This window comes from Camellia sinensis, chromosome 8 (assembly GCF_055761805.1).
Source record: "Camellia sinensis isolate YWXY chromosome 8, ASM5576180v1, whole genome shotgun sequence".
NCBI classification, from domain to species: Eukaryota; Viridiplantae; Streptophyta; class Magnoliopsida; order Ericales; family Theaceae; genus Camellia; species Camellia sinensis.
In genome coordinates this window covers 170,120,939-170,145,820 of record NC_138968.1, presented here as the reverse complement: position 1 = coordinate 170,145,820, position 24,882 = coordinate 170,120,939, and the positions used below count along the sequence as shown (strand labels likewise).

General features: G+C 34.2%; 2 protein-coding genes across 4 annotated transcripts; one reads left to right on the top strand and one right to left on the bottom strand.

The window, feature by feature from the left end:
• Positions 1-705: 705 nt before the first annotated feature.
• Positions 706-11,887, top strand: LOC114322071 (uncharacterized). Of its 3 annotated transcripts, XR_014338673.1 has the most exons (9): positions 714-1,177; positions 6,268-6,417; positions 6,537-6,671; positions 7,101-7,166; positions 7,900-7,950; positions 8,058-8,165; positions 9,902-9,998; positions 10,208-10,286; positions 11,284-11,711. XR_014338673.1 is itself a non-coding variant. In XM_082884084.1 (8 exons), exons 1-8 carry the CDS (start codon positions 980-982, stop codon positions 11,484-11,486), a joined length of 990 nt encoding a protein of 329 aa, XP_082740210.1. In that variant the 5' UTR covers positions 706-979; the 3' UTR covers positions 11,487-11,887. The 3 variants fall into 3 exon arrangements, 2 of the variants coding, with proteins under 2 accessions (XP_082740210.1, XP_082740211.1); XM_082884084.1 differs by lacking the exon at positions 9,902-9,998 and having other exon boundaries at positions 706-1,177; positions 11,284-11,887; XM_082884085.1 differs by lacking the exons at positions 9,902-9,998; positions 10,208-10,286 and having other exon boundaries at positions 11,284-11,887.
• Positions 11,888-18,546: 6,659 nt separating this feature from the next.
• LOC114260285 (interactor of constitutive active ROPs 4) lies at positions 18,547-24,453 on the bottom strand. The gene is made up of 3 exons (XM_028200369.2): positions 24,149-24,453; positions 20,245-20,298; positions 18,547-19,979 (listed from the first exon to the last, which is right to left on the bottom strand). Exons 2-3 carry the CDS (start codon positions 20,256-20,258, stop codon positions 18,842-18,844), a joined length of 1,152 nt encoding a protein of 383 aa, XP_028056170.2. The 5' UTR covers positions 20,259-20,298; positions 24,149-24,453; the 3' UTR covers positions 18,547-18,841.
• Between the last annotated feature and the right edge of the window lie 429 nt (positions 24,454-24,882).

Sequence of the window (24,882 nt, the reverse complement as noted above, 5' to 3'; positions counted from 1 at the left end):
GTTAGGAATTGATTTTGTTGTGTTTTTAATTTTATAAGTTTTAATTAATTAATTATTAATGTTGGAATATTTTAGAAAATTGGGGGAAAATGACCAAAAATAAATATTTACGAAATGGAAAAAAAAAAACTCAAAAATAAATTTTTTTTTAAAAAAAGTCCAAACCGCCCGCAAACCGCGAACCGCACTACGGGCGGTTGGAGGTTGACTTTTTTCCAAACCGCATAAATGCAGGCGGGTCAAAACCGAACTGCAAATCGCACAAATCCGATCCGTGACCACTCCTAATAGGAGGCAGGAGAGATTGAGGGTGTTTTGGTCTTCTTACCTCAAATGAAATCTAATGGAATAGTAAAAAAGAAAATATGGGTTTGATGGAATAAAACTTATCAAAAAAGCTTCCAAATTTAATATATGGATTGGCGCCCATTTTTCAAAGATTGAATAAAAATTGAAGTTTTTTTTTAAATAAAATCTTAACTAAATAGGATATTTTACTAATTTATAATATTTATGAGTTTATATTTTATTTTTATAATCGATTAGATAAATTTTAATTAAATATTTTAAAAACTTAATGGATTCAATTAATAATTTAAGAATTAAATAAATTTTAATTTATATATTTTAAAGACCTAATAGACGTAATTAATAATTTAAAAAAATAAATAATTTAATAATAATTTTGGACTACAAAGCGTAATAAACCCGTTTTTTAAATTATGACATTTTGTTCTGCGCATATTGTACACACCAGTCTTTCCCCTCGATCGAGAGGGGACACAGAAAATCGAAGACGGCAAGGGTTTACAAGAAGCCGAAGAAGAAGAAGACGACGACGCTAATTGACTCTAAATTTTCCACAGAACCGCCATTGATTCGAAAAATTGATTATCATTGTGTGTGTGAGAGTTGAATTTGAAACAAATTTATCAATCTATCAACTTTTTTTTGTTGTTAGTAGTTTTGGTAAGGAGAGATGGGAGAAAGGAAGGTGTTGAACAAGTACTACCCGCCGGACTTCGATCCGGCGAAGATTCCGAGGCGGAGGCAGCCGAAGAACCAGCAGATGAAGGTGCGGATGATGCTTCCCATGAGCATTCGCTGCGGCACCTGCGGCAATTACATCTACAAAGGCACCAAGTTCAACTCCCGCAAGGAAGACGTCATCGGCGAGGTATACATATATATATATGTATGTATCTTTTTATTCGTAATTGTTAATTGTTAATCTCTTTCATAGTCCTTGATTACACTATCTGAGAAATTTCTTTTATAATTCTCTAAAGTGGAGACTCTACATGTTGTGTATTGTGTATTTGTATTGTTATCTATTTGTGCTTTTTTGAGATATCTGTTTGATTGGGCGACTATTGCCTCGGTGTGTGTATAAAAAGATTTGACTAGTTTTGGTACCTGACAAATTAAAAAAAAAAATTATACAAGCATTGTGAAAACAGAATTTCATAAGGATGAAATTAAATAAATCTAACAAGCCATTTTTTTCATTTTATGATTTAAAATAGTTAAAATCGTCTCATTATATATTATAAAATACTGATAAAATAAAAACTTAGTGAGTGATTTTATAAAATAGGTATCATCTCATTATATATTTTATAAATAGTCTCATTATATATTATAAATAATCATGAAATATAGGGGTAGTATTTGAATTTTCCAAAACTTGGGAGGGACCATGGCCACTGCCTGTCCCTATACCGTCCCATCACTGATTGGGATTATTAATTCATAAGACTCACATTACATTGTTTGGTTGTAAATGTATTATTCGGATTAGATTTCAACGGCCATTTTATTCAACAAAATTGATGGATTTTTTAATCCTACAACTAAAAATGCAAAACATATATATAATTGGGATGATATATTTCCATATCTATTGCAAAATAAACGTGCACAAGAGGGAATTATGTATCTCACTAACCAAGCCGGATAACCAATCCTAACCTAATCTCATGTATTATTAATCCCCTCACTATTAGTCCTGCTAAATAAACAGGCCGTTATGTCTTTGTTTTAGAATGATTGATTGTTAGGAATTTTGGGTATACTAGTGGAACTCGAATATTGTTGGCATGTAATTGAGGCAACAGTTTTTTGTGAGGAAAAGTGTACTTTTTGGATGTTATTCACAGCTTGGGCTTTATCCATGGGACTTGTAGAGAACCGAAAGATTTGTGTACGTCAACTTTTACTGGTGGTTTGTGTTTAATCACCTAGACACATTGATCAGACTACACCCTTGTGGTATGAGCACGTAGTGAATAATAAAAAAACGAAATAGCTATTGGTTCATGCATGTTTTAGGGCCTAGTTCCATGCTGGTGATTGTGCATATCAAGCGTTCTAGTCATAGGTTCCTCATATGTAATGTATAGTGGGATATGATGTGTTTTATGATCTTTCTAATTTTTAAGTTAAATTATGATGTTTACAAAACTAGTTTCTATGGGACAGGTTACTTGTTTTAACATTTGGTTCCTTTTGGGATGGTATCTCTTGGTACCGTGATGATTATTTTTCTTTGTTTTTTAATACATGTTTTTGACATCGAAAATCAATCTGCTTATTACCGGTAAGGAAAACCATTTTAATTAGTTTATAGTCACTTAGAATTTTTTTTTATTAATTTGATGTTAGATAAGGACTAATTATCTAGGCCTTAAACTATTTTGTAGGTTTTTATCCAGAGAGAATGTTGTGCATAACTACCATGATTTCTAACTGATCAAAATGTCTGCATAACTTCTTGTGTTTTTGAACTTGTTTTTACATATGAACTGGAAGGTCATTATTTTTGTTCTAGGGAGAAAAAAGAAAAAATAAATAAACTTGAAATGTTTTGCACAAAAATTCAGGATCTCCCTCAGTTTTGTCTTTATTAGAAGTTATTATTCTTCCCCTGTTTCTATGGGTTACCTATTATTTCCGAACTAGTGACGAATGGTAGATGTCTCCAATTGAGGTTAGAGGATTAACTGTTAAAACCTATCACCTACTTCACCCACTAAACCTAACCCACTACACCACTACCACCTCACCTACTCCACTAAACCTAACCCACTACACCACTTTACCTACTCCATCTACCACCTACTACCACCTACTCTTCTATATATATAGGAATCATTGTAACATTCAAAATATCTATCAATATATACATCAATTTATTTTACATGGTATCAGAGCAAGTTTAAAACTTAATATTTTTCGCTTCACCGGCGGACGGCAACCTCACCTTAGCCGTCCGCCGGACCTCAACCTAGCCCACTAGAATTTTCTACACATACCTTCACTCTTCTTCACCGCCAGTATATCAGAGCTTTGCAATCATCGAGGAGCACCGCCATTCGCACGCTGCCCACTGTCGCAGCTCCGACTGCTACCGACGCCAACTCTACTCCGCCATTGGTGTTTCACTTCTGTTCTTCATCTTGCTTGGGACCTTCTTTAATCTCATCTGCTCCAACGCATCCTGCATATCTGAGGTCCACAGCGTGCGGTTATCCCTAAGAAGTTGCATAATCAATGTGCTATCCTTGTAAGACTCCTCTCCCAAGGTATCCAATTCAGCAATTGCTTCATCAAAAGCCTATTTGGCCAGATTGCAAGCACGGTCAGGAGAGGTTGCGCTCCTCCACAGTCAACTCCTCCGACTCCGCCGCCGCCGCCGCCGCCGAGACCTTCTCCATGAAATCACGTCCTTACAACTGCTGCAACAAGAAAGGGCAGACTGCCTTGCATATGGCTGTAAAAGGGGTTAGTTGGCGTCGCCTGAGAGATCTCACCACCAAACCCTTTTACCCTTCTCTCTTTCTTTCAGGTTGTTGTGTTCCACATCTTATTCTCAAACATGGGGCAGATTATTCTCTCTCTGTCGATTTCGAGGATATTTCGAAATGCCGAGAGATCAACCCCTTGATTCAATTTGCTACCAAACACACCATGGAGACACACACGAGCTCTTTCTCTCTCTTGTTTGGAGACGGTGAAGGCATAGCACATGGGTTTTGTCCACCTCTTTTCCTTTATTTATTTTATTTGGAGTTGTATAATGCTCAAGTAATGAGTACCAGACAAAGCTGGTATCAACTACACATAAACCACTACACCACCGCCCTCAACATTACCTTTATTTATTTTATTTTATCTTCTCTTTTTCATTCCAAAAAAAAAAAAAAAAAACAAACAAACAAACAAACAAAAAAAAAAAAAAAAAAAAACAACAATACCCAACAACCCAACCCACACAACCCAAACAACCACATCCACAAGTGAGATTTTTCTTCTCTACTCTGCCGCCGGTCTCTTCTTCTTGCCTCCGTCCTGGACGGCCCTTGCCGGTGTTGCCTCCGTGTTTCCCACTCCACTGGGCATGATCACTCCACCCTGCTCCTCCACTACAGCATATGGCGGCCCTCCAAATCGGAACATAACGGTGGCCTTCCGCTTCAGCTCCTTATTTTCCGCCTTTAGCACACTTATCTCTGCTCGCGCATCCTTATACATGCGCTGGAGCAGAGCCAGTTGGGCGTTTAACTGCTGCACCTCATTTATCCTACTCTGCAGCCGGTGCGACAAGTTTGTGACCGCAGTCATGGTTTCAACACATGACTTCAAAGTATACTGATTGGCCTCAATATCAGTTTGCACCGCCATTTTTTGCTCCACCGACCGCATCGGAAAGTTCAACGGAGCAAAACCAGAGGCGCTTGGTTGAGGTTCACTGGCCACCGCACCAGTTATCTCTCTTGTTGACTCATTGAGGTCGGGAAAGAGAGTGAGCAGACCACGGGACGAAGAGGCCATATTCTGGGTAGCTGAACGGGAAGACGAGGCCATGTTATGGGTTGCTGAGTGTTTCAGAGAAGGGTTGGTTACAGAATGGCAACAGAGTGTTCCAGAATCTCTTTCTCAGAAACGGAAGAGTTTTTTCAAAGGATTTTCGGCGGTTTCAGACTGGTTTGCACAGCCTCCGCCTCAACCTTGGTTAAATAGCCGAGGCAGACACGCGCATCATGCGCCTTTCGGCGCTCGCCGACAACATGGGCGCTCCTTTTGATAGGCACGCCTTTTGATGGCACGCCTTTTTATGGATTGGGCACGCCTTTTGATGGCACGCCTTTTGAAAAATTGGGCACACCTTTTGAGGGTGCGACTTTTTAGGGGTCCGACAAGACTCTGTAAACTGTCCCGACATTGATTCCGGTTAGCTCCTTCATGGGTCCGACAAGACTCTGTAAACTGTCCCGACATTGATTCCGGTTAGCTCCTTCATGGGTCCGACAAGACTCTGTAAACTGTCCCGACATTGATTCCGGTTAGTTTCTACAAGGGTCCAGCAAGACTCCGTAAACTGTCACAACAACTGTCACAACATTGTCTGCTACAACGGTCCGACATGACCCCATAAACTGTCTTCTACATCGGTCCGACACGAGCCAGTGTCTTCTACATCGGTCTACCAACCATACAGTGTCTTCACCAACGGTCTGACACGACCATACAGTGTCTCCTACCCTCTTTTATTTTTATGTATTTTCTTGTTTTATTACTCTCTCCAAACTCAAGTTGGTTAGTTCCTATCCCCCTTGAGTTTGCGGGGGGCTGTTAAAACCTATCACCTACTTCACCCACTAAACCTAACCCACTACACCACTACCACCTCACCTACTCCACTAAACCTAACCCACTACACCACTACCACCTCCACTTTACCTACTCCATCTACCACCTACTACCACCTACTCTTCTATATATATAGGAATCATTGTAACATTCAAAATATCTATCAATATATACATCAATTTATTTTACATTAACACAAGTTGTGTAAGAAGGCAACTATTGATCATAAATCTAGAGTCACTTTCTAAGTAGAGCAACCATATTTTTACATGGATTCAATGTACCCCTAGTGCTGTCACTACAAATCTACTACTGTTCTAGATACCAGATTTTTGCCATCTACCTTATTTTTTCTGCTTTCACATAGGGATTAACCTTATGAAGTGATGTTCTGACTGAACATATTCTATGTAAAGCATGAGGTGACATTGGATGAAATATCAACATTATGCTGTTTGAAAGATGGATACCCTTGTTACGGTTATAATATTGTTATCTTTACTCTATTTATCCTTATTTCTGTGATCAGTAAAATACATCCTTTTCAGACTTCGACTATGAGATATGTATTACTATTGTTCGGTGAACTGACTGAAATGTTAAAACTATTTGCAGACATACTTGGGGATCCAAATATTCAGGTTTTATTTCAAATGCACTAAGTGCTCTGCTGAGTTAACAATAAAGACTGACCCGCAAAATTCAGACTATGTTGTTGAGTCGGGTGCATCACGGAATTTCGAACCTTGGCGTGCAGAGGATGAGGTATTAAGTTAGCATGCCATATATAGCTTTCTATTTCATCTTTAGATCTCCTTATTTTGTTGCAATAATGATTTTGATTTTGGCTTCTTATACAATTTGTACATTGTTCTCTTTGTCAGGAAGCAGATAAGGAAAAACAAAAAAGGGAAACTGAAGAGATGGGAGATGCAATGAAATCCTTGGAGAATAGAACCTTGGATTCAAAAAGAGAGATGGACATCCTTGCTGCCCTGGATGAAGTGAAGTCCATGAAGGTACTTGCTTAGTCAAATAACTAGTACGTAGTGAACATAATAAACATATATTAAGAGGGTATGTTGATAATCAATATATAAAAAATCTGGGGGTTCGGGGAGGGGATGCCCTATTTCCGACCTTGACCAGATTAGTTTTATTAATTGCCAACCCCGATTAACCCCAACTCTTACCCAATAGAGTCAGGCAAGGCCATGGTTGGAATTCTAGATGTATTGAGAATAACTTAATGATTCAGCTACTGAATTCATGGCCTTATTAACTTCATAGGTTGGTAAACTTATTTTGGGTTAAAATGTCAATATGCCTGACATATGGGATCATTAGCCAAGTGTGTGAAAGTTTGTTGTTTTATTCGTTTTACTCAGATGTGAACTTGAATTTATATTTTAAGCATACTAAAACAAGTCTTCTTTATGTTTTTTCAGTCAAGACAAGCAACTATCAGTGTAGATGCAATGCTGGAGGTCTTGCAGCGCTCAGCTGAGGAAAAGGTAAGGTCATGTATGCTAGTTCATTATTTCAACCTTTTGGGTGTAAATGCATTTTGTGTAGGCCTTGAACAATGAAGCCCAATTGCGATTTTGGTCACTTTTTTGATGTACTAGATTTATGTGAATGGCAGCAGCAGTATCTAATGTGGGATTGAATTTATGTTTAGCTGGCAATACTATTTTATATATTGCAGAACTGCCTGAAGTAAGAATGTAGTTTGACCATTTTTTGGATGGGCTGCATTCAAGTAATCTTCTACTCACTTTTGAACATAATAGGTTTTGATTTAGGTTGCCTCCTTAACTCATTGAACTGAAAATTAACACAAGTAATAAGTTCTAGATATATATATATATATATATATTAAAGTCTTTGAATGTCTCTTTTTCTTCTTTTGAGATAAGTTAGTTAAATGGCTGGTTTGGCATGCCTACCTAAAATTTGTTCAGTGTTAAGGCTGGGCACTGGCTGTATTGATCTGATGAGAATTTGATAGGGCTCGAATTCAAAAGCAAACTAAATTTTGCTGGAATTTGAGCTTCAGTATTTCTATACTTTAAACTGTTGGACCAATTGATGTCGTAACAAATCATCCGGAGGTATAGCTATTTGACCACATCATAGTTGCAGTGTGAATTTGTCAAGGCAGCGTAGGAACTCAAAACATGTGAATTTGGATACTATTTTATCACCATCAGTTCTTACTAAGTCATGGATTTTTTTTGTCAACAGGAAAAGAAGTTGGAAGAAGAGGATGAAGCACTCATAAAATCATTATTTGGAGTGAGTATATCATTGTCCAACTACTGCTACTTTGCTATATTGCTGCCTCTGTTTTCTGGTAGTTTGTACTCGTGAGATTTATACTTGGTGTCAAAATTCTTTCTCAGGCACCAAGAGAGGTCGTTCGTAGGATCGATGATGATATTCTTGATGATGATGAAGATTTATCTCAGATTTCAACTGAGAATGCTGAAACATCAAACAATAATTCAAAAGTATGATCCTTTACTATTAATTTGGTTGTATGATCAATATGTATCCAATGAATGGTTTGAAAAATGACAAAAGGATAAAACAGGATGAAGATTTTAAGAGAGATAAATTGGCGAATAAGGAGGTTAAAAGGATAATTAGGGATGCTAAGCTAAAAGTCTACATCAATCTTTATTCTAGATTAGAAAATAATTTATCCAAAAAAAAAAAAAAGATGGAGAAAATAATATTTATAAATTTCCTAAATTGAGAGAAATGAAACGAGACACGTAATCAGGTTAAGTATATAAAAGTGAGGATTTGAAGGTGTTAGTCAAGGATGAGGAGGTTAATGAAAGGTGAAAAAATTAATTTTAGAAACTGTTAAATAAAAATCATTTAGAAAATCTAAGAGTAGAGGAATATGATAGCTTTGATGGGACTAGAGAATATAGGTTTTATTGTTGACTAAGAGAGTTTGAGGTGTAACTTGCACTGAAGAAGATGAAATTAAGGAAGCATTAGGATCAAACTGTATCCTTATTAAGGCTTGAAAATGCTTAGGTAAAGAGGGATGTCTTGGTTAACAAAGTTTGTTAATAAGATTCTAATGACTAGGAATATACATGATGAGTGGAGAAAAATGAGATATCCAAAATTGCAACAATTATAGAGACATTCAGTTCATGATTTATACTATGAATTTGTGAGAGAGTGATTGAGCATCTCTTAAGGGTTACAACGACAATGTCCTTTAATTAATTTGAATTTATGTCTAGTAGATCAACTAAAGAAGCAATATATTGACTAAGAAGAATAATAGAAAAGTACATTGAGAAAATGAGGGATCTACATATGGTTTTTTTTATAGATTTAGAAAAAGTTTACAATATGGTGCCTAAAAATATAAGATGGTTGGTGTTGGAGAAAAAGAGTGTGACCAAAGGGTATAAGGATGCGATAAAAAACATGTATGATGGGGGTTGTGGCTACTAGTATATCACCTACAACCTACAGGGGAAACTAGTGAATTTTCAGTTACTCCTTACCTATTTGCCTTAGTAACGGCTGAATTAACTAAATGCATGTAGGATGATATCCTATGTTGTATGTTGTTTTGAAGGATATCCATTAGGATGAAACCAAGGAAGAAGTTAATAGTTCTTTCTTTTTTATTTCATTCAAAGCTTCCTAAAGACACTTTCTAACATCTAGCATATCTAAACGATTGGAAGCCATATTTGCTAGGTTCAAATGCCTTCAATATATTTTCACTCTGAAGGCTTTAAAAAGTATTTGGGAAGCTTACTTTAGGAGTGGAGGGAAAGACTACAGAAAAGCTATTTTTACAATTTCTGACATTGAGAGGCTAGTGAACCATACAAATCATGAAATTATTTTATGCCACATAGTTTCACGTGTCATCTCTATGATATGAGATTCAGCGAGTGATTCATATTGAAAACGGTGTTCAAACTATCTGAATCGTAAGATTCAATTCACAAATTGTAACATTTTGATAATTACGCTTTATGATGGATTCATTTTATTTGTGCCATGTCCCTTGCACTTGGGCTAAATTTGTTTTTAAAAACACACAACTGGATGGCATAGAGAAAAAGTCTAGGCATTAACTTCAGCACAAGGAAGATTTCAAATTTCAAATTTTCTAAAATACATGTGAAAGGAACCCTGATGATAGCAATTTGATTCTTCTGTATCAATTGCTAGTTAACCCTGTGCATGTTGCTGTTAGCAGGAATGGTGTGATACTTTATTGAAAGCTGAATATATTGGACACTTCTTTTGTGCCATATGCAGCATACATACTTCTACTCCTAAACTTATAAATCTAGGTTGGCATACACTCTTTCTTCTGCTCCTGCCTCCTCTCCCCACACCCACATTTCTTTTCATGCTTGTACACTTTCAAGGAGCACTAATGGAAATCAAAGTTGGTGTTTACAATGAAAATACTGTTGTACCTGAAACAAGAAATGAATAAATCAATAAACTTTATGAATTCTATGCATTTCTTACTAAGTTCATTATGTTTCTTGAGCAGAGGAGAAAGGTTTCTGAAGATCTTCCCACTAAGCCAACAGATTATCTGATGAAAACAAGTTACAATTCCAAGAATGAAGGTTGTTAAGTTGGTCCAAATAATTCTTAGATTCAGTTTTTTAATGTTTGCAAAGTTCCATTTGATTGATTGTTGTCTGTTATCCCTTAGTATGCATGTGTAGCAAGTTAGCAACCGCTATAGTTATATGTTCTCTAGAACTTTTAAGGGCACTTGAATAGTTAGTTGCTCTTTGTTCCAAACCGCCCTTTCTTGTGTGTGCTGCATGGGCATTCCTGAATGGCAAGTCTTATTTTTGAACTCTTAAATGGGTAGGATTTTTTTTTCCTCCAAGCAAACAAATGAATTTTAGGGCCCATTTGGTAATGTTCTAAAAAATTGAAAAAATAAAAACGATACTGAAAACATGTTTAGTAGTAAGAATTTCTTGCAAACGCCCCATTTTCAGGAACTGTTTATTTTATTTTATTTGAGTTCTCAAAATTTTGACTTGAATGAAAATGATATGCAAATAATTTTGTATTTGTATTTTCCATTACTTAAAAAAAAGAGAAGAAAAATCTAAAACCAAAAATAATGAGAACAATGCCAAATGGGCCCTATAAATTCTGTGTTGCTTAGAAAGTGTTGGAATTTTTGTGCATTTGCTAAAATTTCCTCTAATAGTGAATCATAATTCTGTATGTCTGGGATGTTAAACGATATATTTTCCATGCACGCTGAAAATATTGTGCTAAATAACCTTGATAACTATATGAGCTCATAATTTGTTAACTTCATAATCTAATGTTATGAAAGAAATGTGAAGAAACTGCAATTAGTCTGGTAAAGCATATTGCGTCTGTACAAAATTTGACGAAACGTGTTTATTATGCACCATTTCATTCTGCCTCGTGGCTAAACAAGTAATTATATGCAAATTAAGTAGTATATTATTTTGCTCTAATTGTGTCTGCTCTGTATAAATGTAACTGTTGACTAGATATTCTGTGAATTTGGAGGACAGTATTTTTCGTAATGGTATTGATTCATTTTTGTTTTTCTATGGTTATTGACAGAAAACAAAGGGGATGCCCAGGCACCAGGTGATGGTAAATTCATTTTCAAGTCTCCGTCAGTTAGAGTTTCTGTTGTTAGGAAACCATCATCAGCCTCCAACAGTAATGGACCGGCAAAACATGAGGAGGACCACAAAACAAATGTTTCTAGCTCTGGACTAATGTCTCTATGTCAAAACTACGAAAGCGATGAAGATGATTAGTTATCAATTGTAAATAACTACGTCAATATTTCTTCTTTTTGTAGTATTGTTTCAAGGAACAATTCCAGTTCCCTTTTGAGCTTTTGCTAGTGAAACTTGCTTTTTTGGGAGCAAACAAACAAACATGAAACATCAACCTGGCTATATTCTGAAAGCAACTGGCGAAGCAAAGATCTCAAGAAACACCAGAACTTTCCAGCTTTAAATTGATCACTGTTCAAAGCATGTGCGATCTTGAAAAGCCAAAGCTTCTCTTGGAGCAATGTACTCAAATTACTGTTCATAAATTTCTTTAGCATTGTATTTGGTTGAAGAATTTAGAAAAGAAAAGAAAAAAAGTAGGTGAAATGTAAATAAAATATATTTAGTTTTATATATTTCTTTTTCTTTTTCTTTTTAAATTTGTTCTTAAATTTCTAAACCAAATAAAGCGGAAGAGAATACGTTCATTTCTTTTCCTGAATCTGTGCAACGCGAGTTATTTGGCTTTGTGCTCCTAAACAGTACAGCAATATCCTTCCAAAGATTGGGAATTCTCATAAACAACTCTGGTTTGGAATTTTCATAAATAATTTTGAGTTTTTAATTTGTATTTTGTATTTGTTGTGATTTTTTAAAATATTTTAATTATGATTTTTTTTTTTTTGAACTTTTTAGATCTAATCTTGATATACTTAAAAAAGTATAAAATTTGTATAAAAATTTTAGAGAAATTATTGAATATAACAAAATACAAAAAAAATATTATATTTTTATATTTTTTGTATTTGGTAAATTTTAAAAAAGAAATAAAAAAATATTGTACTTTTTAAATGTATTTAAATTAGATGAATTTAAAAAATAAAAATTTGAGTAAAATATTAAAAAATAATGGTCTACTATTTACTACTATTATAAAAGTGTGAAGAGTCTACCATGTTTTCTACTTTTTTTAAAATCTCAAATTTATCCTCTCAAATCTATTATATTTACTAAAGTTATAAAGAGTTCTATATATACCAATTATCTCTTTATTTTTGTATTATGAAAGTGTGAAGAATCTACCATGTTTTCTACTTTTTTAAAATCTCAATTTTACCCTCTCAAATCTACTATATTTTATAAAGTTATAAAGAGTCCTATATAAACCAACAATCTCTTTATTTTTAGAGTTGAATACTAAAAAACGATATATCTGATTCCAGGAGTCCTATAGGGGTGTAATTTTGGCCCGATCCATCCGGGCTCGGGTCGGGCCCATGTCGGGCCTTGCGGACTCCCGCCAAAAATAATGCCAGGCCGGCCGGCCCATGGGCCAGAAAACTAGGCGCAAACCCAGGCACAGGGATATTCGGGCTTTGGGCGAGCTAGTAGACCAGGCCGAGTCCCTGGGCTCGGGCTTTGGGCGGGCCTAAACATTTTTTTTTTATTTTTTCCACCAAAATTTTATTATTTTCTATTAAAAATAACACTGGCCATCGGGTGGGCTGGGTTGGGTTGGGCTGGGCTGGGCGGGCCAGGACTCGGGCTGGGCTTTTTGGGCGGGCCAATGGGTTGGGCCCATAGGTCGGGCCGGGCTCCAAAACGATGGCCCAGGCCCTGGCCCAAGGCCTCGGGCTGGGCTTGGGCTCGGGCCTTAACGGGTCGGGCCCACCTTGGGCCACGGGCCAAAATTACACCCCTAGAGTCATATATCTACTACTATTATTAAAGTGTAAAAAGTCTTCCACATTTTTTTTTTAAATCTCAGTTTCACCCTTTTAAATTTACTATATTTTCTAAAAGTTATGAAAAGTCCTAAATCAACTATCTCTTTATTTGTGGAGTCGAACACTCAAATGATATATCTGCTTCCAAGAATCTCATATAAATATAAACCAACCGTTTTCCTTCTTATGAAAAAAAATAAACATCTCCATGTTTTTTATATTAATGATGATTGAAGAACAAAAAAACAATTACTCCTCCTTTTTTTCTGTATCTACTTCTATACTGATATGCATAATATTTACAATTATCCATCATAGATCAAATCACTGTAAATAATTTTAGTTAAATCTTGAAGTTGTATGCATTCGTTTGAAACTAGACAGAGGAAAGTGCATGCGTTTTTAAAATAGAGATTTGTGCTGCATCTCAAAATTTCGCAAGTTGTCTTCATAGACTTTCTTTTTGTTTAAAATATATTTTATGAACTGTAATATTTTACATGATACTTTAATAACTAAGGTATAATGTCAAAATTCTAAACAAGAACCACTTTCGTTGGTTTTATTTTTTAAATCTATTTTTCAATTTTTTATTTTTTATATTTTCTAAATTTTGGTAATTAAAGATATTGAAATTCTTCATATTTTATATTTAAATTATACTTTTATATAAAAACATTAATATCTAATAATCTAAATAAAATTAAAAAGTAAAATATTGGTAAAAAAATTTATAAATTTAAGCATGTACTAATTTATTATTATTATTATTATTATTATTATTATTATTATTATTATTATTATTATTATTATTATTATTATTATTTAATTTTACACAAATTATTCACAAATTCCTTTCAATTTTTATGTGAATTTAATAATGTAATTAAAAAAATGTGCATACACACAAAAATTTAATACTAAACATTTACATTATGATCAACTATTTAATTATAAATAATTAATTTCTCATTTTTATCTGTATTATATTGTTTCAAAAGATTTCACATATTATTTTTGTAATATCTTATATATGTCAATGTCTACATATATAAATATATAAAAAAAATATAAATATAAATTTATATTTGTTATTGTATTCATACATTGTCAATCTGTAATGCTATATATTATCATCGGATACTTTAATTTTCTAGCATGTATCGCTTTAATAGCTTAGTTATATTTGTTAGGAAAAAATTGTAAAATTGTGTATTATTCTCTCATCAACTTATATGTTCAATATATATATATATATATATATATTATACAAACAAGCGTCCACAATAAACATTTCAATAACAAATCAAGATTTTGCAAAACATCTACATCACAACAATAATTATACTTTTTATATTAATTTTTTTCATGACAATTGCATAGCAATTGTATACTAATGACTAATATTAAATTTTTCGTCATAAAGATATTCGTGGCACAGAAACGAGACTTAACAACTCTAAATGTATAAAAATATATTACATATTGATATTAACGCATTCTTACACCAAAAGTATGAAAATAATATGCAATAGTGGGTTCAATAAATTTATATTATGAGATGAACTATTAAACAAAATTGTATAATTATGCAATTAATTTCATAAATTCAATTTTATTATCGGTACAAATTATAAAAAATTGAAGTAGGAAGTTAATAAAAAAATATTTATGTAATACTATATATTTAAATGCCCTATTTATTGTTTATTATTTAAGATAAAATTATGATCTCAACAATCTAGCGATAAATTACTGTTTCTGTTTATAAAATTTCCCGTTTATCATTTAAATTCTTTGACTGAATACATATTCATTTCTTGCTTAGTTATATTTTGAATATAGATCAATTTACTCATACAAGTATCCATACTTTATATACATATCACATATCAATTTAAGTGTGACGCCCCAAAATTTGAGGACATCATAATAAGGTGTAAAACTTAAAATTAATTTTCTTACTTAAGAATCATCATCAATGTTGCCACCGAATTTACCATCATCCATTAATTAATGTCCCATAAATTAAAAGTTCTTAAGTTACAACTCCAAATAACTTAAAAACTTAGTCTTAAAATAAATAAAAAAAAATAAAACACAATAATAAAAAAAATAAAACTAAGGAAATGGTTAGTGGAATTTTGGGCATTCTTCAAGCTGACCAAGGCTAAATGTGACGCTTCCCTCGGTTTCTTCGATATCTTGCATAAAACGCCAGGGCGATGGGAATGTCAATGAGCAACGAGCTCAATAACATACTACAACTCGAAAATACCCACCCCGATAATAATACTCACAAATAATAAATATTGTGTAATAACAGAATAATAAGCAGCATTTAATAAGCATAACAGAAATGCCAACAGTTAAAATAATAACAATAGATAAATAAAGAAATACAAAAAAATGGCAAACGGAAATAATGATTCATCATAAGAAAAATGCACACTCTTCTTTTTAAAGTCACATAGATTTAGTTTAACAGGTAAGTTTAAGTAACTCTCCGCGGAGCACTATTTCCACTCAACCGCTAAGCAATCGCCACGGGCAATTCTGACTCCCCCTTGGTCAAATATTCAAATGTTACTTACTGCAACTACCAATGATGCCCATGCACCACGGTTACGTACCCGAGTAGTAACACTACGGTCTACCCCAAGGGAACCGTCCACGTTGTGACACCCGCACCACCAACCTTATATCGCCTGTACCAATAAAAGCCGAAATACCTTCCCGTGCCATGTTAGGGTTCGCAACTCACTTACGCAAAATTCTAAACCGGGCTCACCCCATCACTTTCAAATTTTAATGTATCTGTTCGATTTTGTGTCCCTTTACTTTGTCCAATTCACATTTTGATGCATGTACGAGTTTTAGTTTGAAAATTATAGTGACATAATGTTTATATAGCACAACACAATCGTATATGACAACCAAAATAAATACGATAGAATGTCTTAGGAACTATCACAAAATTTCTTAGAAATTCACACACTACTTCTGTCAGCACTGTATGTTAAAAAAAAAAAATATGAAACCCATACCAAACGATGTTCAATCATTACGATATTTTAACTAGTGCTAATTCATTGAGTTAGGAAAATATTCCGAGAGAATACCAGAGCTAAAAACGATTTTTAAAGGGAGAAATAAATTTTGGAAGAAAAATGGTTTTTCTGGGACAGTGAGTTATAGTACTTCCAGCACAGGTAATCTGTGTTGGAAAAATAAAAGCGGCCTCAGATGGTGTCAAAAGAAGGTATGGTTAGAACAGCATGTTAGATACTTGACTTTAGAACATGTTTCCAGAAGGATTCGAAGACTGAAAATCGACGGATGATGGTCAAATAATTTTTCTAAGAAAACTGGACAGATTCTGTCACATTTTGAAAAAATTTGCGTTTCTCTCTCAATACTTAATAAAAAATTATGAAACCAGCGGCATTTGAAAGGTAACTTAAAAATCTAACTTTTCCGATTTGAAACACTTGAAAATTTATTCTGTGAAATAAACGGTGACCTGGTAAAGTCAACATTGCTGCCTCCTCCAAACAGCAATGAAGTAAAAAGATATATTCAGGCCATGAAAACGTCAGCACAGGTGTTCTGTGTTCGAAAAATAAAAGGGGTCCTCAAATAGTGTCGAAAAGAGGCATGGTCAGAACGGTTTGCTAAATTTTTGAGTTTAGAATATATTTCCAGAGAGTGTGAAGACTGAAAACCAGTCGAAGGAGGTCAAATAATTTTTATAAGAAAACTGGACAGATTCTGTCACGTTTTGGAAAAATTAGCGTTTCTCTCTCAATGCTTAATAAAAAAATTATGAAACCAGCGGCATTTAAAAGGTAACTTAAAAATATAACATTTTCAAGTGGTCGTGCAGAAAAATACCATCTGTAGAGAAATGGGACCGGTTTGAAGCCAGTGCTTCTGCTGTGTTGTAAGCGACGCTTAGGGAAAATATTTGTTTTGGTGAGAAAATGGTGTCCAATGATTTTATAAAAATTTTACACAATGTATAACACCTATCTATACTTCCAATATACACAGATTTTTAACATTAATTATCTTCAATTTATTAGAGCCCTCTTTTCATCCGATAAAGTCTGAAACAGTGAGGAAGAATCTAAGTTTCAGGTAAAGGGAAGTCATTCTCATCTCATTTTACTCTTTTGCAAGATTATTTCAACAATGGAGAATATTGAACACATAAAAACAGTAGCTAAGCCATATATTTATATCAAGAAAGAATATGAAATTATAACATAATGAAACCCTCATCCTATTCAAAATTTTAAGCATGCATGGTACTATTTTGCTATATATGACTTAACCATACTTAGTCTTGTATATATAAATTCAGTTAGAGGTATCTAAGGGAGGATAGAGGTGATGTATTCTTACCTCAAGAGCTATTGCAAACACTTCTCAAACTAAGTTGAATTTGGTATTCACCAAATACCCTCTCTTTTTCCTCTCTTTCTCTTCTCTTTTCTACTCTCTTTTTCTCCTCTCTTTTTCCTCTCCACTCTTTCTTTCCTCTCACAGTCGTGTGGGTGTGTATTATGGCTGAAATAGAGTTCTTATGTAGGCATTGTTAAAGGGAAATTGGTATTTAAATTATATTTGTTTATTCTGTTACTTTACTTCATTTTTATCTTCACCAAAATTTCCTATGGGCTTGGATTTCTATCCTAAGAGATGCTTGTTTCCCCTGATGAGGTTACTTGTTGTTGGAGAAGAGCCTGCACAGACTGTACATAACACATCCTACAAGCCTAAGGAAAGGCCTTAGGAGTGTGGCAGGAAGCAAGGCATGCATTAGCATGCTTGGGCTAATTTCCTCAGCCCGAAATAATTTTGATTTCTCCTTTTTTTGTTTTTTTTTTAATTGAATTGAAATTGAGGCTAATACAATATTAATATGCATATATAACTTTTTATTTTTTTTTTTATTATTATTATTATTATTATTTTTAACTGAATATTTTCTTCCTACTAAATTCTAACTAGCTTATTTACTATTAATTTAATCCATTTAGTTTTCACAACTGTATTTTAATACAGAAATTTAATCACAGTAAGATAAAAAAAAATTATTTAAAAAAATTTAATATTGATATTAATTACGATGCTATTAACATTATAATTTAATGGTTTAATAATCACTATTAATTGACTTAATATTATTATTAATAAACTAATTAGTTGTCTAAAAATTCAAATTCTTATATTAAGAGACATACATAATTACAATAATAACGATTGATGAAAAATTGCGCGCCACATGCCCAACCACTAGTAATAAAAAAAAACAAGAAAAACAAAAACTTTAATTTTTAAAAAAGTGAGTTAAATCAAACAAGAAATTCTCAAAAAGATAAAATGAGAGCATTCATTCCTTTAAAGACAATATATTGCCCATGCATTACAGAAGCGGCATCCTAAACCTCACCCAAAAAACACAACCATTTTCGAAGATTTGGAGAGCTCAACTTCAGCTTAAAATTTCTCACCTAGTACTTGACTCAAGATGGCCAAAGTGATCAAACTATATAAACACAATACCAACCCAAAACCAACACAACCATTTCCCTACTAAAAGACAACATTAACATCAACACCGAAAGAGGTTTTCGAAGTACCATTAGCAAAGAGAGATTGTCATTTTTGCCCCTTCTTCTTCCACAGGTCCCCAAACATTCTAATAGCAGAACCACCTTTCCTCTTCCCACTTCCAAAACCGTCATCCGAATCATCACCCAAACCTGGTGAACCTACAAAGCCCGCGTACCCCCCAACAGGTGGCTCAAAAATGGCTCCAAAGGGCTTTTCCATGGACCCACACCTCTCGGATATTCGTCTCCCATTCATCTCCACACCCCCAGCTAGCACTGCAGCTGCAGCATCAGCTGCTTTCCTCCACTGCTCTGTCTGCACTCTCAGTTTCTTCATTTCACTTTCCAATGCCTCCTTTGCTCCTTCAACGGCTTCCAGCTTCTCCTTCAGCTCAACTTCGTTGGCTCTACTTGCTTCCAGCTCTTGTCCCATTTGGCTCAACTTTGAAGCCATCTCCTCTTCCTTGGCTTGGCTTGTTGACATCTCAAACGCCGCTTCGTTCAACTGATTTTTCAAACTCTCAGTTTCTTGACCAGACACTCCTAGTTCCTTCTCTTTCTCTTCTAACTTTGCTTTCAGCAAACTTATCTCATCGTTCTTCAAAGCCAAGTCATCAAACGTCAGTTGTGGCTCTGGTGATTCGGTTGGTATGCTAGTTGGTTTGGTTTCTTGATTTTCTTGATCAATCGGTTCACTGAACTCAACCTTAGGTTCCACCGTTACCTTTTCCATTGGAACCTCGAAAACATCAGTTTCGCGTTGATTGTCATCGTTGGGAATCTCATGTGGGGGCGTGGTGTTGTCTCTTTCATTCGACTCTTGGACTCCATTTGGAGGATGCTTATCTTGGACTGCCAAAGGGTCTGGACCACTCGGCTTCTTTGCTTTCTTCTCCAGTTGCTCTTGAGCTTCTTTTTTTGCAGCCTCTGCAGAGGCTAACTGCTCCTTCAGAATCTTGAGCTCTTCTTGTGCTTGCCCAAGTTGAGTTTCTAGACCTGCAATGCGAGTACCGAGTTTCTTTTGATTCAGGGGGTCAGATTGGGCACCTCTTGGCGATCGACGATCTCCTAGCTTGGGGCTCCTGTCAGTAATTGGTCGATGATGCGATGGTTCAAAATCAGAGCTCGATGTCCTGAGTTGTAGTGGGCCTCTGGGAGATTGCCTTTGAGGCATTTCTGATCCCCTAATTCACATATAAAGATCAATAAAGTAAAAGCAATGAAAAGGATATCATACACAAAAACAAATTGTGGAATTAAGGCCCCGACTACTTTTTCATGATGATATTTGTATTCACTTCTCTAGTGCAAAGAAGCAATACATTGGAACAACATAATTGGAACACAACATAGAATCTCTTAAAACAAATTATCGGGGTTTGAGAGCAATGAAACCAAAAGTACAATATATAAATCGAACTGCATTTACAATGATGGATAAATTCTAACCTTGATTTCGGCATTTGATTAACTTAAAGGGCTAATTAGTCAAAAGCTTGTGATCTGCACAACGGAAGGAACAAAAAGAAAAATATATTAGTATGCAAACAAACACCGTAAGGCAAGATGAAAATGTAGACTGCCAGTGGGAATAAAAACTTGTGTTATCTCCTAGACTTCAATGATGTTCCCAATATATAATCCCAACAAATGGAGGAAATAAAACAGAAAGTGATGCAAAAAAAAAAAATTCAAATCGTAACAAGAAGACAATCACAAAACTGGTGAAAGTGCAATTTTGCCATTCAAGAAAACCTAAAAGAGATTCTTTCAATACACTTTCGTTTTGCTCTTTTCACCAAACATGCTAACGAAGCAAACACTAAGGGTTAACACCCTCTAGTTTTGTTGCTTAAAATTCACTATAGTCAAGATAACCTTACATGTGTTACACCTTTCTCTAACGTATCTGGCAGGGACAGTTTAGTAATTATGACTATGTCAAAAGATCTTCGTTTTTGCTCACGACCTGACCTATTATTTTACAATATCTTCTTAAACTTTTAAACCAGAATACATTGGTTTGGAACTAATTTTTGAAACCCGAGCTGTCAAAACAAAGCTTATTCAGTAAGCATGCATTTTGATACCAAAAAAAATGTTTCATAAATATGATTTAGAATATTAAACAAAATGAGAGACAAAACAAATAAGAAGCAAATCTATAAATGTTGCCTTGAATAAATATATGCAAGTCCAAAAGAATCTTTAGTCATGTTTATAGCACCTATTATTGTAAACACATGAGAGATACAAAATTGTCCTATGTACATTTTACCAATACACAAAATCTAAAAGGAAATAATTAGGTGATATTCCAGAGCAATCGAGCTATATCTATAGTCTACACAATTAGCCATGAATTCTCCAAATGCTACCACAAAGTGAAAGTAAGAAATGAAGCCTCATAAACCCCATGAATCAATCTGTAATGTTAATTTATAATGTGGGAACTTTGAGAGCAAATTCAACAGCATACAATGTTATCTTCAACTATAATGTGGGAAATAGAGGGGCCAAGTGAACTTAGGGAAAAAAATTGAGTTAGTACATGGAGGATAATTTCTTACTTAGAAGTGTTTTGAAAACAAATATTTTAGGAGGAAGATCAATAAATCTATTGGAATCATTTCTTAATACTTCTCAATTATTTCATGTAGTTTTTGAGTTATATAACTACAATCTGAGTGTATAATTGATTAGAACAACATTTTAAGGCATTTCATTGATTGAAATAATTCAAATAAATAGGAAGTCTACCTCTTTGATTTTTAACCATCATAAAAGCACTTCTGCACTAATTTGTTAAATCAGTAGTTATGCCTTGTAGAATCCATACACGAACGAAGGGATGTCAAATGTTCCATATACAAACTATTATGTGCAAGCGAAAAGTGTGAAAATAGACAATGTTATTTATCTATACAAAGTTTTAAACACGAATTTTGTGTAAGTCGATAAATACACAGCTTGTTTTTATGCTGCCACATCCTTCCTTCTCACATAGTAGGTCTATCATTGTCACACAACTCTCACTCACATGAATGGGGCCACCTATGTGAGAAAGGAAGGGTTGTGAAAGCACCAATTTTAAAAATTTTAAAAATTTGAAGGTTATTTTCTGTCCCAAAAGTATCCCTATATTTTTAACAACTACCCTCAGTCTTTTCAGTGTTGTTCTACATAATCTCATTTCTTACCTCGTTTTCTAACTCTTAGATATTAGGTACTGTGACCCACATTTTTAAATGTATGTGAGACCTAATGCCCTGTTATAGAAGTGAGAAAATGAGATCACAAATGGAATTATGTTTAACACTTTCCCTTTGATTTTTGATTTTGATTTCGATTTCGATTTTTTCAATTTTTATAGAATCTTATACTTTTATTGGGGGAAATGATTGAATCACTCCCTTCAAAAAGGACATCTCTCCAAATAAATTGGAGGTCTAAGTCAAAATTCCGTGCAAGAAGTTATGGGCCCACTTGTGTAGAACCCACAGCTTCATAGTTTCTATTACCAAATTTTGATTAAATTTTGAGTCCAAGAGGAACCAACTCCTTTTCAAAAGGGTAAGTATGCATGCATTGAAAAACTCACCAAATGTTTACTGACCACTCACAGGTCGGTGAGTCCCACTTAGTGTGGGGCTTATCAATCTATAAGTGGTCAATAAGGATTTAATAAGTTTTTTTAGTGCACTAACCAAGGATCATTTTTTAAACTATCCTTACTTTCGCTAACCATTGAATAATTATTCAATGGTCCCGGACCACCACGTCATTTTTTGTCCCAACCACTCATGATCGGTCACCTCGATTAAAGTAAAACATTAACATTTTCACCTTTTGGAGAAAGATAGGCCCTAAGTAAATTGTATCTCTAACCCCATTTTATTCTAGGTAGCCAATCATGAATAACCGAGACCAAAAATGACGTGATAATTCGGGACTATATAATAATTTTTGCTAACTACCTTGTCTAATAAGAAACAAATAATTCAATTTCGTTCAGCATTATTCCAACAGTATCTAAGACCACACATTTGTATGAGGCCTACATAAATAGTAGTAGTTCTCATACAAATGTATAATCTCAAATACTGTTGAGGCAATACCCCAACGACACTGAATAATTGCTTCTTAAAAACATCAAAAGTCCTTTCTAGTGTTGGTTCCATGCTTTCTCGAGTAACGCAGAAGTGTGTTGCTCATCTACTTTTGAGTTATGATTTTGTTAACCCCGCTATATGGTGGATGAACATTACTCACCATCTTAATTAATTCTTTAACTGCTACTTTTTAGTGGGATTCACGACTTTGAAAGAATCAATTAGGTTGGTAGACAATGTTCACCACCATAAAGATGGATCAACAAAATTATTGTTGCATTTTAACATCTATATGCAATGATACACCATGTTTTATATTTAGTTGTACAGAATTAAATCACAGAATGGTTCACAAAATAGAGACAAAAAGTAGATCCAACATATAAGGCATATATATTAATCTTTTATCTTTATTCTGTGATTCATTCTATAATTTTATTCTGTGCAACGAGCACAACTTGTATCAAAAGCACCGCAATTGTCATCAGAAAACAACAGCGACATAGATCTCAACCTATAACGGGGTAAACACGAGTGCAAATTTGTTCACACACTATGAACATTACACACCATCTCTCACAATGAGGTGGTCTCATTAGATGAGAAAAATAAATATATAAGGTGCAATATAATATTCACACTGTGTGAATAAATTTACACTCGAGTATACACGGTTTGTGCAACACAATCTTACAACCCCATATAGATTCAATATTGTGCAAGTAACATTGGATCTATAGCTGGTAAATATAGATCCAATGTTCTACTATTGTACTGACAAAAATATAATTTGTGCACAAATTTGTATAAAACTCTAAGTATGCAACATTTTTGGCCGAAACCTAAAAAGAAAGTGGAAAAAATGCCCAAAAAAATGAAAAATAAGTGGGAAAATTATTTTGTGTCTTTCAAATTTAACAGGGTAACTTCTGTCAATTTTAAAAATCCTATTTGACAATCAGTAAGCAGTACCAATGGTAAGTACCCACAAAAAGCATGAACTTGAAGACTAGAAAGCACACATAAATGTATAAATAGAGAGAAACAAACATTTAATAAGTCACATTTGTACCAAACAACCATTCTTCAATTTAAGCACATTGAATAACCCATGCTTCAAGTACCATCAGATCTCAGAGATTAATGGCCGATTTTCTAAGTAACCAAACAGATTAAAAAACAGAAAAAACAGAACAGCAAGATAAATGATTGAAGTAGCAAACAAGAAAAATGGATCTCACCGTGAGAGTTTGTCTCGACTTCAACTACACAATCTTTGTGAGAAAAAATTTCATCTGAAGAAACTTTATAGTAAAATGCATATGCGAAAACAGGGACCAAAACCCACTAGAGAGAGACAGAGGAAGGAAAGGTGAACTTTGGCTGGAATGGGTAGAGAGCAGTGAGTCTTATAGATCTCTGTATTGACAGCTCTTTTTGAAACACGAGAGTCGGAGGTGAAAAACTCCAAAACCAACAGTAATAAGGCTATAGAGAGAGAGAGAGAGAGGTTTGAAGTTTTGAAGTTTGAACTAATTTGAAATTTGAATTATATTTGTGTGGGGTTGGAGAACTATTGATTGGGGTATAGGTAGTGTCACTTCATATTCTACATTTATTGTGATTAGCAGAGGAGGGAAGCTCATAATTTTGCGTTGGGTTGAAAAATATGAGAAGATATAAAAATTTATAATTGGCCTGATATCTTATAATTGATCAATAATTTTTTGTGTGGCGCTCTATATTTATTATAATTGGTAGAAGGTACGAGTTTAAAATTTTATATTAGATAATTGAAAAATATTAAGAGACATAAGTTTTGTAATTAATTTGAAATATGATCACGTGATACTTATGCCAAGTTTGGGATGTTCTAAAAAAGTCAAAAAGCCAAAAAGTTACTCAAAAAGTTAAAAAGTTAACACTATTCACCAAAAGTCAACAATTACGGTTGCACAACTCCCAATTCAAATTT

Excerpts from the sequence above, each read along its gene's own strand:
- LOC114322071 (XM_082884084.1), top strand. The coding sequence starts at position 980 with ATGGGAGAAAGGAAGGTGTTGAACAAGTACTACCCGCCGGACTTCGAT. Across the intron at positions 6,418-6,536 it reads CTTGGCGTGCAGAGGATGAG|GAAGCAGATAAGGAAAAACA; the intron begins GTATTAAGTTAG and ends TCTCTTTGTCAG. Across the intron at positions 7,951-8,057 it reads TCATAAAATCATTATTTGGA|GCACCAAGAGAGGTCGTTCG; the intron begins GTGAGTATATCA and ends ATTCTTTCTCAG.